Source organism: Falco rusticolus, chromosome 3, assembly GCF_015220075.1.
Source record: "Falco rusticolus isolate bFalRus1 chromosome 3, bFalRus1.pri, whole genome shotgun sequence".
Lineage (NCBI taxonomy): Eukaryota > Metazoa > Chordata > Aves > Falconiformes > Falconidae > Falco > Falco rusticolus.
Window position 1 is genome coordinate 80,859,190 of NC_051189.1, and position 15,686 is coordinate 80,874,875.

General features: G+C 40.8%; 1 protein-coding gene across 2 annotated transcripts; it reads right to left on the minus strand.

The window, feature by feature from the left end:
• Positions 1 to 1,606: 1,606 nt before the first annotated feature.
• Positions 1,607 to 13,306, minus strand: UPP1 (uridine phosphorylase 1). 2 transcript variants are annotated; one of them, XM_037380660.1, is made up of 8 exons: positions 13,187 to 13,306; positions 10,787 to 10,851; positions 7,855 to 7,972; positions 7,187 to 7,345; positions 6,043 to 6,157; positions 5,378 to 5,587; positions 3,745 to 3,891; positions 1,607 to 2,268 (listed from the first exon to the last, which is right to left on the minus strand). In XM_037380660.1, exons 2-8 carry the CDS (start codon positions 10,837 to 10,839, stop codon positions 2,129 to 2,131), a joined length of 942 nt encoding a protein of 313 aa, XP_037236557.1. In that variant the 5' UTR covers positions 10,840 to 10,851; positions 13,187 to 13,306; the 3' UTR covers positions 1,607 to 2,128. The 2 variants fall into 2 exon arrangements, with proteins under 2 accessions (XP_037236557.1, XP_037236556.1); XM_037380659.1 differs by having other exon boundaries at positions 7,166 to 7,345.
• Between the last annotated feature and the right edge of the window lie 2,380 nt (positions 13,307 to 15,686).

A 15,686-nucleotide genomic window follows, 5' to 3' on the forward strand; every position in this document is an offset into this window, starting at 1 on the left:
GGCCATAATGCTAATTATATTTCAGCATGTAGCACGTAGATTTTTGTATTAGTTATCAAAAGAGATATGCCTACTTTATATGACTGTAAACACAAAATCTTTGTAGTTTCAATTGACAGCTCACACTTAAATGATTTAAGAACTTTTTCTTTTTAAGCAGTTTCCAAATTATTGCTGTCCTTCCTTTAAAAAGACAAATCACATCATTCCAGATTCATACCTCCAGGGCAACTGCAGTAATATGCTTCCTTAAAGCTTCAAAGAGCCACATTAGGCGTTTCTCTGTTTTCTTGGTATTTTTCTTCTCTTTAGTTAATTCATAGTAAGTATTTCTTTTACAACAGCACACTGCCTCCTCCAAACCCATACTGGTCAGTTTGGTATAAGCTTTTCTTGAGCTCAGAGTGCAGCACTTTGCTTCTTAAGTGATCTTTTTATCTCCTTGCTACTGGGAACAGGAGGCTGCAAAGCAAGGATGTGCTTTGTTGCATGTTTCTCAAGGGACCTCACAGGCTTCCTGCAATGCCCAGGCAAGCAATAGGAACAATTAAGCACTGACTTTTGCTTTTTTAAATAAGGGAGGAAGGGTTCAAACACATGTAGAGCCGTTCCCATCCAACTCCTTTCCTTAAGCTTAAGAGAAAAAAAAAAAAAAAAAAAAAAGTGCTTTCTCTGAAAACTTACATTCATTGTATATCCTGAGCATAAATGAGAAAATGTTTTTTAAAATAAAGGAAGACTAAATAAGTAAATTTTTAAAAATCTAACATTTTTACCTGTTCTCCAGCTGAAAATTCTTCAAATTTACTACTAATCCTCATTGGCAGTTTCCTGTTCACAGGAGTCATCCCTTTCTTTATTGATGTTTTCATTACTTTGCTTCCAGTTTCTGCCACATCTTGGTGATTGTGTCTACTACTACATCACTTCCTCTTAGACCTAGCTCGCTACGCTCGTTAACAGTGTTGCAGACTACAATCCTTAGCTGGACCAGTGACAGCTGTTCTGAGATTTTATTCAGACTCTCTTGACCTGTAACTCCTCCTAGGACGACTCCTCCACTGCAGGAGGGAAAAAAAAAATATTCATTTTTCTTTAGCTGATCACATACTTACATGCTAACCACAGCAGCAAAGCTGCAATGAGTATGATTCATTACTAGGCCAACGGTACTGGAAAAATTGCAGAAATTGTTTTGATGGCATGTACAGTCAATAGGCATTCTCCAGGTCTTCAGAAGAACCGGGAACCATTGCAACAGTGAGTGTTATGTCCTGAAGACATGGAGGCGAAAAAGAATTTAAAAAGAAACAAAGTAAAAGGAAAAAAAATGAACTACCATAATGCAGTCCTGTGAACATGCTGTGCATCTCCTGAATGTGTGTGCTTCCTCTTCAGTAAGCAGGAGCCTTGTCTCAGCGAAGGACTAATGCTCTTCAGTGCAAAATTACTTAATGCATAAATGTTTCCTGGGTATTGATTCAATCATATAGTTAAAATGGGATATGAATGACCTTTTTGGATCAATATCTATGAAGTATAGACATTCAACAGCTCAGTGTCAAGTCCTTAATGCTTAGAAAATTCAGTCCCACATTTTGTAATGTCATGAAATTTTAATATATGAAAATAGTATTGTTTATTTGTCAAAGTCTGCAAAAAAAATAAACTGCATTCACTTTAAGTTTTCTTTACAAGTGAAGCAACAAATACATTTATAATTTATATAATTTTTATAACAACAAGAAAGGGATTAGCATTCTTAAGTTAAAATTAAATTGGTGGCTTGCAAGTACTTGGCAATAAAAGTTTGATTTTCTTCCTAGTTTTACAGCAAGGATAAATAAAGCTTTTTCATATATTATAACAGGCTTTTCCTTCACAACACATCCACTTTCCAAGTCACAGAAAAGTGAGTCATATCCAGCAACACGTGACTAAGCAATACTTAACTGAAGTCCATTCAGCACAGTCAGTTCCCAAAGCAGTGACATAAATGATTAATTTCCATAGACACATGGAATGCCATAAGGTATTCTGAGGCAAAAGACCTTTAATACACACAAGTCGTGACCAGGACTTCAGCTGCGCAAAGGACTTCTGCTTCTATAAAACAAAGATGAATATTTCACACTTTCCCAAGACTTTTCTTAATGAAATATCCCACTAATTTCTGCGGTCTCTGCTGATACTCCAGAAGTACATCATGTGAGCTACTAATCTGATCCCCTTCAAGCCGATTCAGAAGAGTGACACACACTACAGCAGCTAGAAATTAAAAGACAGCATTAGTTAGGAATGACATTCTGGCACTTCTACAGTCCAAAAGTATAAACATTTGAATGAACAGCTAGAATATTAGAAATATGAGAGAAAACAAACCCCAAAAATGGTGCACAATACTGTAAGATGTTAGGGGACTAGCGTGCTGTGGATGATACACAAAAAAGTTAAAAATAGTTTCAGGCAACTGATCACTACATTAATAAAGCAAAAGCTCTCAGGCAGCTGCAGATACTTATTGTTGTATCATGATTCTTATGTTTTTCTGGTTAGGAAATGTATTTCACAAGCACCCAGGACTTGATTGTTAGGAAGTGATGAGAGACGCTGTTCTAGCAGATGTAGCTAGAGCCCTCTGCTATCTACCTTATCCCCAACTCAAATCCCTGTGCTGTGCATAGCATCCTTCAGGAACTAGCAGATGAGCCGCTTCAACTTCCATGGATGGGGAGCACTGCAAGTACATGAGGATCTCACAGATCATCTCAGGCTTATCTACCACCTTTTGGTAATCAAAGCCCCAAAGGTAATGTAAAGGAGGCTTTCACTCAATCTGAGCTCAACCACCACTCTTCTGTATCTGAGGTTGCTGCTAGTGACAATCTGCAGAGCACAAGCAGTAACACACATCACAGACCTACAAAGTAGAGGCAGCAAAAGGACCAGGCACCCTAATGGCTCAGTGACAGCATGGGTTGGGTATTTAATCAATCATCCTCAAGTCAGTAAGAACTGAGGATGTTTGATGTAACTGTTGGATGACTTGTTTATTTTCCTTCATTTCGTCCTCAAATTTAAGGAAGTTTGAGAAACATCAGTGTTTTAAATTGGTAAATTCCTTGCCAAGGGAAGTGAGAGACTATAGTTAACAAGGTAAGTAGAAAGACACCATATCATATTATTTGTAAACTTTTTTTTTTCTTTCTGATCTTTACTGAAAATTAGTTAGCTTATGTAAAAATATTAAAAACGTCTATATGATTAGGAATTATTTATTCATGAGGCCACTAAAAATCTATAACTGTTCAAGAACTAAAGCCCTAAGTCGACACATAATATTTTCAATTTAATATGAAAGTACAGAAAGTTATTATAGTTTTATATATATGAGTATCATCTGATTGCTTAAATTAACCAGTTGCTTCCTGTAAACTTCTAAAACTAACTGAAGAAAGCAAATTAATGCTATAGGTTAATTAGGTATTTTAATTATTTATGTGCTTGCATGGGCTGGAACAGCAAATGACAGAACTAAACTGTGTAAGAACGATGTGAGGAAGTTTGCATAAACTGTGAATATATATGACACAAATCAAACATTCATAGCAACAAAACTATAACCAAAACTGTTTTCTTAATAGGCAGAACGCATGTTAGCACCTCAGTCAGTTTTTACCACAGGCCCCCTGCAATGCAGAAAACTTCCTATAGCTTGAATAAAGTGACTTTAAGTTAGTTTACCTTTGACACCGCTGAGATTACACATTGCAGCAAATACGGAAGACTCCATCTCTATGTTTCTGACACCAGAATCATAAGCTTCCTTTAAATACTGCAGCTTCTCTTCTTCATTATACAAGCAGATTGCACCATCCAACCTGCCCTGTCCTACAAAGTCATTTTGTAGAAATTTTCAGAGTGATGAAGCCACAGAACAAATTCAGTTTCTAAAACACCCAGTTATTGCAGTTTCCCCTATAAGTATCCAGCTTTTTACTACTACTCTTTATTGTCATGAACAACACAAATAGGACAAAGTGTCTATTGCTAGAGCTTCTACATATTATTTGTATTTTTTGTAATATGAATCCAGTAATTGATCTTCTCCAGCTTAAATTCTCAAATTCATGAATGGGAAAATGTAAATAGTAGATTTCCACATGCGTGGCATGTATCAAAATCAGCAGCAAACTTTAAGCTGTATGGAAATGCTGCATTTTTTCTGTTTAATCGCTGTCTAGAAAAACTGCCAGGTTTGAAAATGCTATCCTGATGCTACCTTAAAAGGATGAATGTTTTGTTACTTACAGACTCTCTAAGGTAAGAGGTGAAGAGTCTCTTAGCCAGTTAGCTTAATACTATTGTATTTTTTTGAAAAAATTAGTTTATTCCAATTATTCAAGAATAACACCTACAGATAAAACGGCAGCAGGTTAGGTACAGTAAAGTTAAATTACACAGTGTTTTACTCTATCTTTTTCTTCTCAGCAGATATACTCCTAAATTAATGTCCTTGAGCCTGTTCTGGTTTTGCTGTATAAGCTGAAAACATTCCTGATGTTTTTTAGTGTAGCTTGCACCTGTGATTGGTGTCTGAGGAGATACACAAACTGACAGTTTCTGACCAAGTTTGAGCACTATTATGAAAGACCATGTGTTCCCCTCTGCATTGCACCCTTTGTCACCTATTCAGGAACACCTAGAGAAAGACGGGTGCCATCAGGTGCCATTTACATCCTGTTCTTGCAAGATTTGAAAGATGTTTGTGAATAGACATGGGAGATGAAAAATCACCTGAATGTCTATGTGTTTACCCAAAGTAAGCATTGGAGCTTTGCCCCTCCTATGTAGCCGCATTTACACAACTCAGCAGAATATTGTCTTCAGTCATCTGATCACCACCACTTGGCTCAAAATGAGCACTGGAAACAAGTCTCAACACTTCTTTTAGAAAAGATTTACTTTAGATACTTAACCAGTGAAAAAAAAACCAACCCCGAAACAGCCACAGATAATTCACACTCCTTTAATCCTCTAGGATGCCTCAAAAAATCACAGAAATTTTGTGACAAATGTACCTAACTGGTGAGTGCATGAAAAGTGTACAGTAGATGTACTAGATGTAGTTCAGAGGATCTACTAGAGCTGGGGGAAGACAAAACTTCCACAAAATTAAAAGTTTAATACAGTAAACTACTAAACACAATGCTTGATTTAACATATATGAAAAATAGATTAATTACAGTTGACAAGACTACTCAAAGTAGGAAATGCATTCTGTTCAGTGAACTGGAACATTAATGTTAAAATATTATTTATTACTTACTTACCTATCTCTGCTTACCAATACACTTACGTTAGTCACCAGCCTTACCTTCATAGAAATCCAAAGTGCACATCGTGTTTCCAATGACTGTATTGAACTGATTGATTTCTTTACTGCACTGCATCAGTTCCTTAGCTAGCTGTTCATCTAGGTTTGTACTGCGAATTACAGTCTTTCCCAGAACAACCTGTTCAAACTGAGGTTTGAAGGTGGCATCTACAGACTGCCTAGTTATAACCACTGAGCCTGGCTCCAGACCTGCAGTAAAAATAAACAGATATAGCTTCACAATGTAGTTAATGCTCTGTTTCCATACACATAAAATACACATCTTGACTGAACTCTGCTTCTTTTAAAGGTGGCACTTTTGCCCCTGAATTCACCAAGGGGATTTTTTTGTGCATGACTAGCTGCTTCAGTTTATTATTATAAATAATATCTGAAAGAATGAAATTTTTCCTTTTTCACTATATATTCTTTCATACCTCGTACAGGACAGGAATGTCCTTGTCCTCACATTGTCAGATCTCTTAAGTGTGTTTTCTCTATCCAAGGACAGATACTGCCTTTTATTTTAAAATTATGGAAGTAAAATTATTCATCTCCTGTGCAAAACTGTTCTCACCATCAATCACTTACTTGAAGAGAGATGCTTTACTCTCCTACAAAGATGTTTTGGTTTGAAGATAAAAAGAAATCAAGAGGGGAAATACCTATTCCACCAGATGTGCCAATGCGAATAATGGTTATGTTGGAACACTTGGCATGATACAACAGTTTGATCAGCTCGTGCAACATGATTGAAATAGAAGGAATGCCCATACCGTGCTGAAATGAAAGCAGAAATTCATATTCGACATTCACATAGACAATGCAAAACATATATGGAAGAAGGAGCTGGACAGTATCTCCTTCCAACTCATTCCCACAAAAACCCTACCTAACCTATGGGCCTACTGAAAGGCTACTGCAGATAAACAGAAAGACTCCCACTGGCTTTGGTACCCTATGGATGAAGTACAATATTTCTAAAAATCATGAATTACAAAATATTTATATTCCTAAAAGTTTAAGTGGTGTCCTTTCCTAATAGTTGACAAATGCACTTCATCATAGAACTTTTCTTAAAAACAAGAAAAACCCCACTCTGATTTTTTTTTTTTACCAACCTGAAGTGCTAGTAAGTAGTTAAGCTATTTTTTTTTCAAAACACAGACTTTGTGGTTTATCACCACGAAGTTCAGCAAACATAAATCCACCTTAACTTGCATGACAATGCAATAACTACAACCCAAAAGAAAGGGTACAGAATGATACTACAGTTATGTAACTGCAACTGAAATATGTAATCATATCTACAAATTAAAGGTATGAAGTTATAAAATGCACACATGAGTTAGCAACACAAGTCCCATGGAATGCTACTCTTAAGCTATGTTAGCATATCTGATAATGCCACTGCAGATACTTACTTAGCTCTGGATGCAATAGAGCAATATCTTCCAATACCCCACATGCATCACATGACCTTTTTTCCCCCCATTATTCAGGAAACATAACAGGGAGGACTCAACAGTAAGTCTGTTAAATTATAAGGCAATTCCTGCAATATCTCAGTGGTACGCTAAAGAAAAAGGAGGTAACAAAGGAATGAAGGCCTCGGAGATTTGACCTCTTACAAGAAAGGGCTAAAAAGGAATTCTTATTTAGCTGACTGCACTATTTTGAGCGTGGCTGACACAAACTTAATAACCTGACTCTGTTTATTAAGTGTTTAAAAGAAATGTGCATTCATATTTTCTACTTTGAACAGCAAAATTGAACTGTGTCGCATACCTGATTCAGTGAGGCACTTACACTGACTGACAAAACGGGTCCCACTTTATACATTGCGTAACGGTCAGTTCCTGCACAGATGTTAGGATAGTCACAATCAGGGCTCCCAAGCCCCAGCTCTTCAGCTATGTAGGCGATAAAAGCTTTCATCCGTGAAGGACTTCCTCCAACACATACAAACTGGGGTGGACAGTATTCAACAAAACAAAATCAATTGCACGATGCAGCATATCAAAGAACATGCAAAGATCAACATGAGGATGCAAACACCTTCAGTTAACACAAAGCTATTCCCAGATGTAGTTCTTCTCGTAATCATTCTAAAAGGCCATGAAGAAAAATCATGGGGGAAAAAAAACCACACCAACCCTTCTATATAGCACTCAAACACCTTCATCTTGTTTCAACTAGTAAAAGACAGATACTGACTTAAAGGCCACCCAAAAAGGAGTTCTACCTGAACAGAAAGTTCAGTGTTTTCTTTTTTACTGGATGGAAAGAAACAGTCAGAAACAATTATCCCCATTTGCTTGATATTGAAAGTGACAAGAACCCACAAAATCTTACCACCTTTCCATTTATTCCTCAGTTGGTGGCATGCTGATACATTTAGTCTTATTTTGAAGACAGCTACACTTCCACCTTCTGCAGAAAAGCTTAGTCTTGCTGAATGAAATGAATCATCTTACCTTTACATCTCCAAACAATGTCGGAAAATCATGGGTACCAGTCCCAAGAGCAAAATGGTACAGGAAGTCTTCTTTCATTTTCTCCAGATGAGGGTTGCAGAGATGAATAAAATTCTCTCTACCAGGACAGCAGCATTGTGAAACACAGAGTACATACAAACCCTTACATTGAACATGCTAATTTTGCAAAGTCAAGCAGGAGAAGCTGGAAAATGCCACACCTAAGCATGACTGCACTACCTTATTTCGGTTCTTCATGCATTATGTTAAGGAAATTCTAAATTTCTTGACCATCTTATGTCTTATAATAAAATCACATATGATATTTAACTTCCATTCATGGCACAGGATGAAATAGCTGAAGAAAAGCCCAGATGGTAGGATGCATTTGCAACAGCACAACCTTTACCTTAAAGAGTATTAAAGCTGTGAACCAGGCTGGGCCTTTATGGTGAGCAGAACAATAGGAGTAGGACCAGGGAATATTCAGTAGGCCACATTACTACACAGACAATCTGTAACTAAGCTGAAAAGCAAACCTGACCTCTAGTTTGACTGACCCCCCTGGCCACCTAAGAGGAGTAGGAAGATTTGGGCTTTAAAGACAGGCACAAAGGGGAATTCTGGCTATTTGGATCACTGTAACTCTGTGTCACCCAGTCAGAAGGAAAAAACTCTACAGTATGGGACTAGTAACAAGTACAGATGATCTGAAATAGGATAGGAAAGAGGCAAATGGGAATTTGAAGCAAAGAGAAAAAGAAAAAAAAATGCAAGAAAAAGGAAAAGAAGAAAAGGTAATAGTTCACTTCCTCTTGTTTCCTGCAAGAAAGTGATATAGTTTAAAAAAAAAAAAAAAAAGGGCAAAAAAAGGCTTTTCTGAAGAACCAGGAAACAACAAGGCAAGGATACGTAGCACATGGGATCACCTTCATGGAAAATCTGATAGTGGACTAAGCAAGCAAGCTGAATGATTCATAAAATGTCTGCCTTGTGTCCTTGATGTTTTAAGTTAAATTGAAACAGGTAGTAAAAACTAGCCAGTAATCGCAAGCTTAAGCAAAATACCGGCCAATACTTCAAAGTAGTTTTTGAGAGACTAAATCAAGCAATAAATACCTTCCAGACACAAGAAGATGACTTAATAGCTTAATGAAGGCTCACTGCAGCCACAGCATGCCTCAGCAAATTCAAACTGCTTTGTCAGAGGAGAAACAAAAGAGCTTGCCTGGAGTTTATGCAAAAAATTACGACTTCACAGGAACAACTGAAGCCTAAACAGAGGTGTTTAGTGCTATTTTAGATGTTTTAGGTTATCTTATCTGTCTCCTAATGCCTGTCCAGAAAGGCAATGCTTTTCTGTAGATCCTATGTCTTATCTGTCAGTCCTGTGCAGGATGTATTGGTTACCTTAAGAAGCCTAAAGTGGCCTGGATGCCCACACTAAGGTCACTGAACTGTTCCTCAGAAAGCAAAAGAAAATTGTTACCACCTCAATATTCCAGTACAATCATTTTTTGTTCTTGAAATTCTCTCTCCAATGTCACTAACTATCCAGCAGCAGCTGCACAACCGAAGAAAGAGGTATCATCCCAATCCATCCTATTTGTCCCTGCCCACCACAGACTACCACCTTCAGCAAGCGAAAAAGCAGCCCAACAAGGCAGGTGGTTTATTTGCCCCTTCAATAGTACTTTCTTTCCATCTCCCACACGCCCCATTTGCCTCTCTTCATACTAATCACACCTAAGGTGGAAGCAAAGGCTTTAGTTGCCTTTGCTCTTTCCTCCAAACAACACCTTTGACTCTGTGAGAAATGAAGAAGTAGTGCAGACAGCCCAGGAGTTTGCCAGTTCATGTGAACAGAATTCCCAGGCTGTCTCCTCTGAATTATTCCTGTTCAGTTTTGTGGGACTCTTGACCCTTATTTCATGGGTCATTCTTTAATGCAGATCACATAGTTGGCTGTGCTGATGTTTACTGGAATGGCTTTTACATACAAATAGCCCATGATTTGGTATCACTTTACAATTTTTTCTCAGGCAAGCAAAACATATTTCCTTCTTTATGAGAATACCAGCAATCAAAGCTTCTCTCCAGGAAACAAAATGGGAAAGGGCGAAGCCTCTATTAAAAGTACAGGGAAATTCACGTGGTATGCTCCAACACCGCTGTCCTCATGCCTGGCCTAAATAACTTCCTTGCTCAGCAGCATCTGTATTTTACCTTCTTCATCTCATACCCCACCAGCAACACTCTTCAGCCCACCGCCTCACTGCAGCTAAGGGCTCTTACTAACTTATACTGGTTATCTGCCCATCCAGATCTAATTGCAGACTTGGACCTTGGGGTAAAATGGGCAATAACAGTACGTGTATTACTATGTGTACATAGGATCAATGCCATGGATTTACAGTAGAGGCAAAGTTTGCCTGATAAAAATCTTTGTCCTGTAACTCTAAGGAGCAGACAATTTATCCCCCTCATACTGTTGTAAAGCACCTACAACTTCTGGGGGTTTAAATAAAACATGAGTATCTGAGAACTAAATATGCATGTATGGTTTTACTAAAATAAGCTTAAAGTAAGGATTAGAGAAACAAATTGAAATATTTGTTTAAACTCTTGAAGCAGGTAGGTCTGGCCATATGCAGCAACCAAAGTCAACAATTCAACAGCTCACTGGGTTAAAAAATAAAGACATCACATATGCTTGGAAAAAAATGAAAAACAGCTAGCCAGCAGAGCCCTCTGTGTAGGTGTAGTTAAAGCAGATAAAGACTCCATTTGTCAAAACAGCATCTACTAGATAACTGATGTTATAATTAGTATTTGTACCCTAAACTTTATCTTAAACTAAATGAGCGTGTAATGAGTTTGGGAAGGAAGGTAAACATAAACTTGGACAAGGCAATTAATTTCTGAATCTTACTTTGAAGACTGTTCATCATCAGTTTTCTTCTCATTTGAGACACCTGGAGCCATGTGTGCTTATACCTAGAATTATGTTAAAAAAATCAGATGTAAGTGCATCAGAATACTCCCATCTGTAAAGCTAGCATAATTAACGGTGGGAGAAAGCTTCTATACAAATGATACTATCATGAATATTAAACTCCTAAAGTAATCCAGCCACACTACAGCTTTTATAACTATAGCAAATTAGCATCTCAGATTTTTTATGGCTGAGCATCACCACTTTCAAACCACTTAAGCCTAAACTAATCCCTGGCTAACATAACTCTTATCTCCCACTACTTCTGTTGTGTGGTATAAACAACAATTGGCTCACAGGCCAGAGGGAGTTAATTCTCATAGCTGACTAACTAATCCTCTTTCTTCTATATACCTCCCATAGTGTCAGTGACTGCTGAAATAGCTTTAGCCCTTTCACCACTGGCTCCAGAAGGTTTCCAAAGCTCATCTCTGACTGTCATGATGCCCGAAACCTGACTCCAGGAAGCATCATACTCATAATATCCTCTTCATTAAACTCCGCTTACTGACCTGAAGAGACTTTCTATCTGTCCCAGCCTAAGGATGAGGAAGACCAAAGCAAAATATGACTCCAAAAAGCAGCAGCACTCTAGTTTATCATCCATCTTGAGTATCTTTTTTCCTAATCCATTACCATAACCTATACCAAAAACCTTTCTGCATTCTCCTTTACATTTAAATAGGCAAATGTATCCCTGAGGCTTTGGTGCTGATAGGATGACAGAATTCTAATCACAGACTGACTCATTTGTTATTATTTTCAGAAGTGACTAAGGCTACATGCCAAAGTTGCTAATTCCTGGGAATGTCTTTACAGGAAGTACTGAATCACAAAGTTTTTCTTTACCCTCCCTTGCAAAGGTCCTGACAGCACAGAGATTGTAATAGAGACAGGACTAGAATGCTTAAAAGCCCCAGGATTACACTACAAGGAAATAAATAAATAAATTTAAAAAAAAAAAAAAATCAATCTTGCCACAGAACTACGTAATACGTGAATTTTGAAAGAACTGAAGAATGAAACAAAATAAACCTGAAGTCCACCTATTAAAAGCCACTGAATAATGGAAGTGTACTAAAATGTATAAGGACAATTAGTTTTCTTCATTTAAAATACTAACTTTTATTGAATACACCTAAACTTCACACATAACATGTCTAAATGTATACTAGAATCTGTGCTCAAGGAGTCAAAGTATGAAAGTTGCTTTTAGAATCAATTACGCATCTTTATGGTGGTATGACTAGAGTAAGTTACTACTACGCTATTATACCATGTATATTATGAGAAAAATGTGTAACTTGTTGCAAGAAAACTACAGTGCTCTGAGTCCTATTAACAAGGCATTAGAAGATAAGAAGAACAAACAACAAAGTGATTTTGATGTACCTAGATGACAAATCGCTGCAAATAAACTGAGGATACTCATTCAGCTGCTGTTCAGAGTCTTAAGCAACTACGTGATTTTTAACAGTGTTCTTGGTTCTGTGTTCCTCTAGGTAATGATGTACTTCAAAAAAACAGAGAACAAAGTTCCCTGGTCGAGTCGAAAGTCCAGAATACCCTCTCCACAGCCCCCAAGCTGCTGCCTTGGCAGGAACAGGAGCGTGCGGAAGCATTTTCCCACAGCAGACCCTTCTGGCAATCGGGTGGTAGCTAACAGGCAGCCAGTTAATATAAAGCCACAAAAAATTTCACACTGCCTAAAGAGAAGGAAGTTTTTATGGCCACGTCAAGGGCTTCAGCACTGTTCCTCAGCCAAACTTAAAACTGATGTCCAAGAAAAATGTGCTCCCAGAAGGGCTCAGCTCGAGAGCAGGCACAGCCCGCCGTAACAAGTGTGCAAATCCCCGGGCCGATGTTTAAAACCGGGCAGAATCCGCGACAATTATTGTTTCTCATTTCCCCCTCCCTCTCCTTTTTTTAACGGAAAACCCAATTAATAGTATCTTTAAGGAAACGCTCTAGTTCGGCATCAGCGCAAAATCGGTATTTACACCGCGGCTTCCCTCTTGAGGTGGTACAGACAACGACAGCTCGTTCACCATGCACATCCCTTCCTCTTGCTCCGCCGCCGGAGGTACCTGCAGGCAGCTCCCACCCACCTGCCCGCGGCAGCGACGGCACGGCACGCCCGCACCCCGCTCCGACGAGACCCCTGCGGCAGCGGCCCTTCCCGCAGCAGCGGCGCCGCACCTCCCCGCCGCCGTCCCCCCGCTGTCCCCGCCGCTGTCCCCCCGCGGCGGCCGAGGGAGGCCCGCGGGCTGCAGGGGGCCCCACCCCCCACCCCGCCCCGCGCCCCCCGAGCGGCAGCCGCCGGGGCCCGGCTCTCACCTGCGGCGGCGGGAACCGCCCGCTGCGAACCGAGGCGCGCCGCTCCTGCACCCGGGCGCTGCGGGGGCCCAGCCGCCTGCCGGCTACGGGCGGGCACCGCCCCGCCACGGGCGGGGCCCGCAGCACCGGGCGCCATTAACTCCCTGCGCGCCGGCGGCGCGGCCGCTCGGGGCGGTGGCACCGGCCCCACGGACGCCGGCGGTGGGGAGGCGAGAGCAGCGCGCCTCGTGTGCGGGCAGCGCCGGCCCCCGCCGCTCCCCCGCAGCGCTGCCAGCTCCCAGCGCCGTCCTGTACGTACGTGCTGGCACCCGCGGGACTGCGGAGTCGGGCTGCGTTGCGCCGGCATTGGTACCTACATCTGTAAATGTATATTCGTACAGACTGTCTTTAAGTGCACGTCTTTCACGAGCACTTTTGTACGGCAGAAGAAGGGGGTGAGGAAAGAGCACTGGTGGCTTCTGCTCATACCACAGAACAGACTGTTTCAGTTGGAAGGGACCTACAGGGATCACCTGGTCCGACTGCCTGACCAGCTCAGTGTGACCCAGTTAAAGCACGTTGTTAAGGGCACTGTCCAAATGCCTTTTAAACACTGACAGGCTTGGGGCACTGACCACCTCGCCAGGAAGCCTGTTCCAGTGTTTGAACACTCTCCCGGCAAAGAAGTGCTTCCTAATGTCCAGTCTGAACCTCCCCTGGCACAGCTTTGAACCATTCCCACGTGTCCTACCGCTGGATCCCAGGGAGAAGAGCTCATCGCCTCCCTCTCCCCTTCCCCTCCTCAGGGAGCTGCAGAGAAGCCATCAGGTCACCCCTCAGCCTCCTCCTATTGAACAGGACTGTCCCTAGAATCAAACCCTGAGGAACACCACTGGTGACCAGTTACCAGTCAGATGCATTCCCATTCACTACAACCCTTTGAGCTCTGCCCTTCAGACAGCTCTTCACCCACCGTACCGTGAACCTGCTCATCCCACAGCTGGACAGCTTTTCCAGAAGGATGCTGTGAGGGACAGTATCAAAAGCCCTACTAAATTCCATAAAAACTACATCCACGGCCTTCCCCTCATCCCCTAGGTGGGTGACCTTGTCATAGGAGGCTATCAAATCTGTAAAACAGGACTTTCCCTTTGTGAACCCATGTTGACTGTGCCTGATGGTAGCATTAATCTTTAAATGGCTTTGAATAGTTCCCAGGAACTGAGGTTAGACTAACAGGTCTGTCATTCCCTGGTTGTTCCCTCACACACTTTTTGTAGATTGGAATACCATTGACTAGCTTGCAGTCATCAGGGACCCCCCACCCCGACTCCCAAGACCTTTGGTAGATGATTGAGAGGGGTCCTGCCATATCATCCACTAGCTCCCTCAGTACTGTGGGATTAATCTCATCAGACTCACGGACTTGTGAACATTCAGCTGATACAGCTGGTCCCTTACAATTTCAGCGTCCACAAATGGAAAGTCACTGTTCCCACACTCACAATCCTCTGACTCAGGGGACTGGGCAGCCCAAGGTCTATCAGTATTATTAAAGACTGAGACAAAAAAAAGCACTGAATGCCTCCAATTTTTCTTCTTCCTCATTAGCCAGATGTGCATCTTCAACAAGTATCAGTCCAATGTTTTCTTTAGACCGCCTCTTGCTATTAACACACTTAAAAAAGACCTTCTTATTGTGTGACACAACACTGACCAGTTTCAACTCTAATTGAGCTTTGCCCTTTCGTGTCTTCTCCTTGCACATACAAACCACAGCTGTGTAATCTTACTGCGAAGCTTGACCTCAGTTCCAGAGATCATATGATTTATTTTTCTCTCGAACTCCATAAGCAGTTCCCTGTTCAGCCAAGCTGGTCTTCTGCCCCACTTAAAACACAGTGGAATTGCCTGCTCCCATGCTTCTGAAAGGTGGTTCTTAAAAACTAGTCAGCACTTGTGGACTCCTAAGCCCTCAAAAGCAGATTCCCAGGGTACTCTGCTAGATAGGTCCCTGAATGGCTTAAAGTTTGCTCTTTTGAAGTCCAGGGTAGCAACTCATTGTTATTTTTTCTCATTACACTAAAAATTTTATACTCAACCATTTCACAATCACAGTGGCCAAGACAGCCACTTATGATCACATCTCCCACAAGTCCTTCTCTATTCACAAACAGCATCTCTATAAGAGCATCTTTCCTAGTGTGCTCACCAAGTATTTGTGACAAGAAGCTATCTTCCACAAACTTCAAGAACTTCCAAGACCTGCTCATCATAGCAGTATGATATTCCCAGTTGATGTTTATCAAGTTGAAATCTCCCATAAGGACAAGCGCTACTGATCCAGAAATTTCTCCTAATTGCCTATAGAGTAACTCCTCAGTGCTTACATCTTGGCTGGGCAATCAGTTGTAGACACCCACTACAACATCTTTGTTTTCCACACCCTAATCCTCATCCAAAGGCTCTCAACCACATCATCACTAACTGTAAGGGCTGTACAATCAAACCTCTCCCTTGC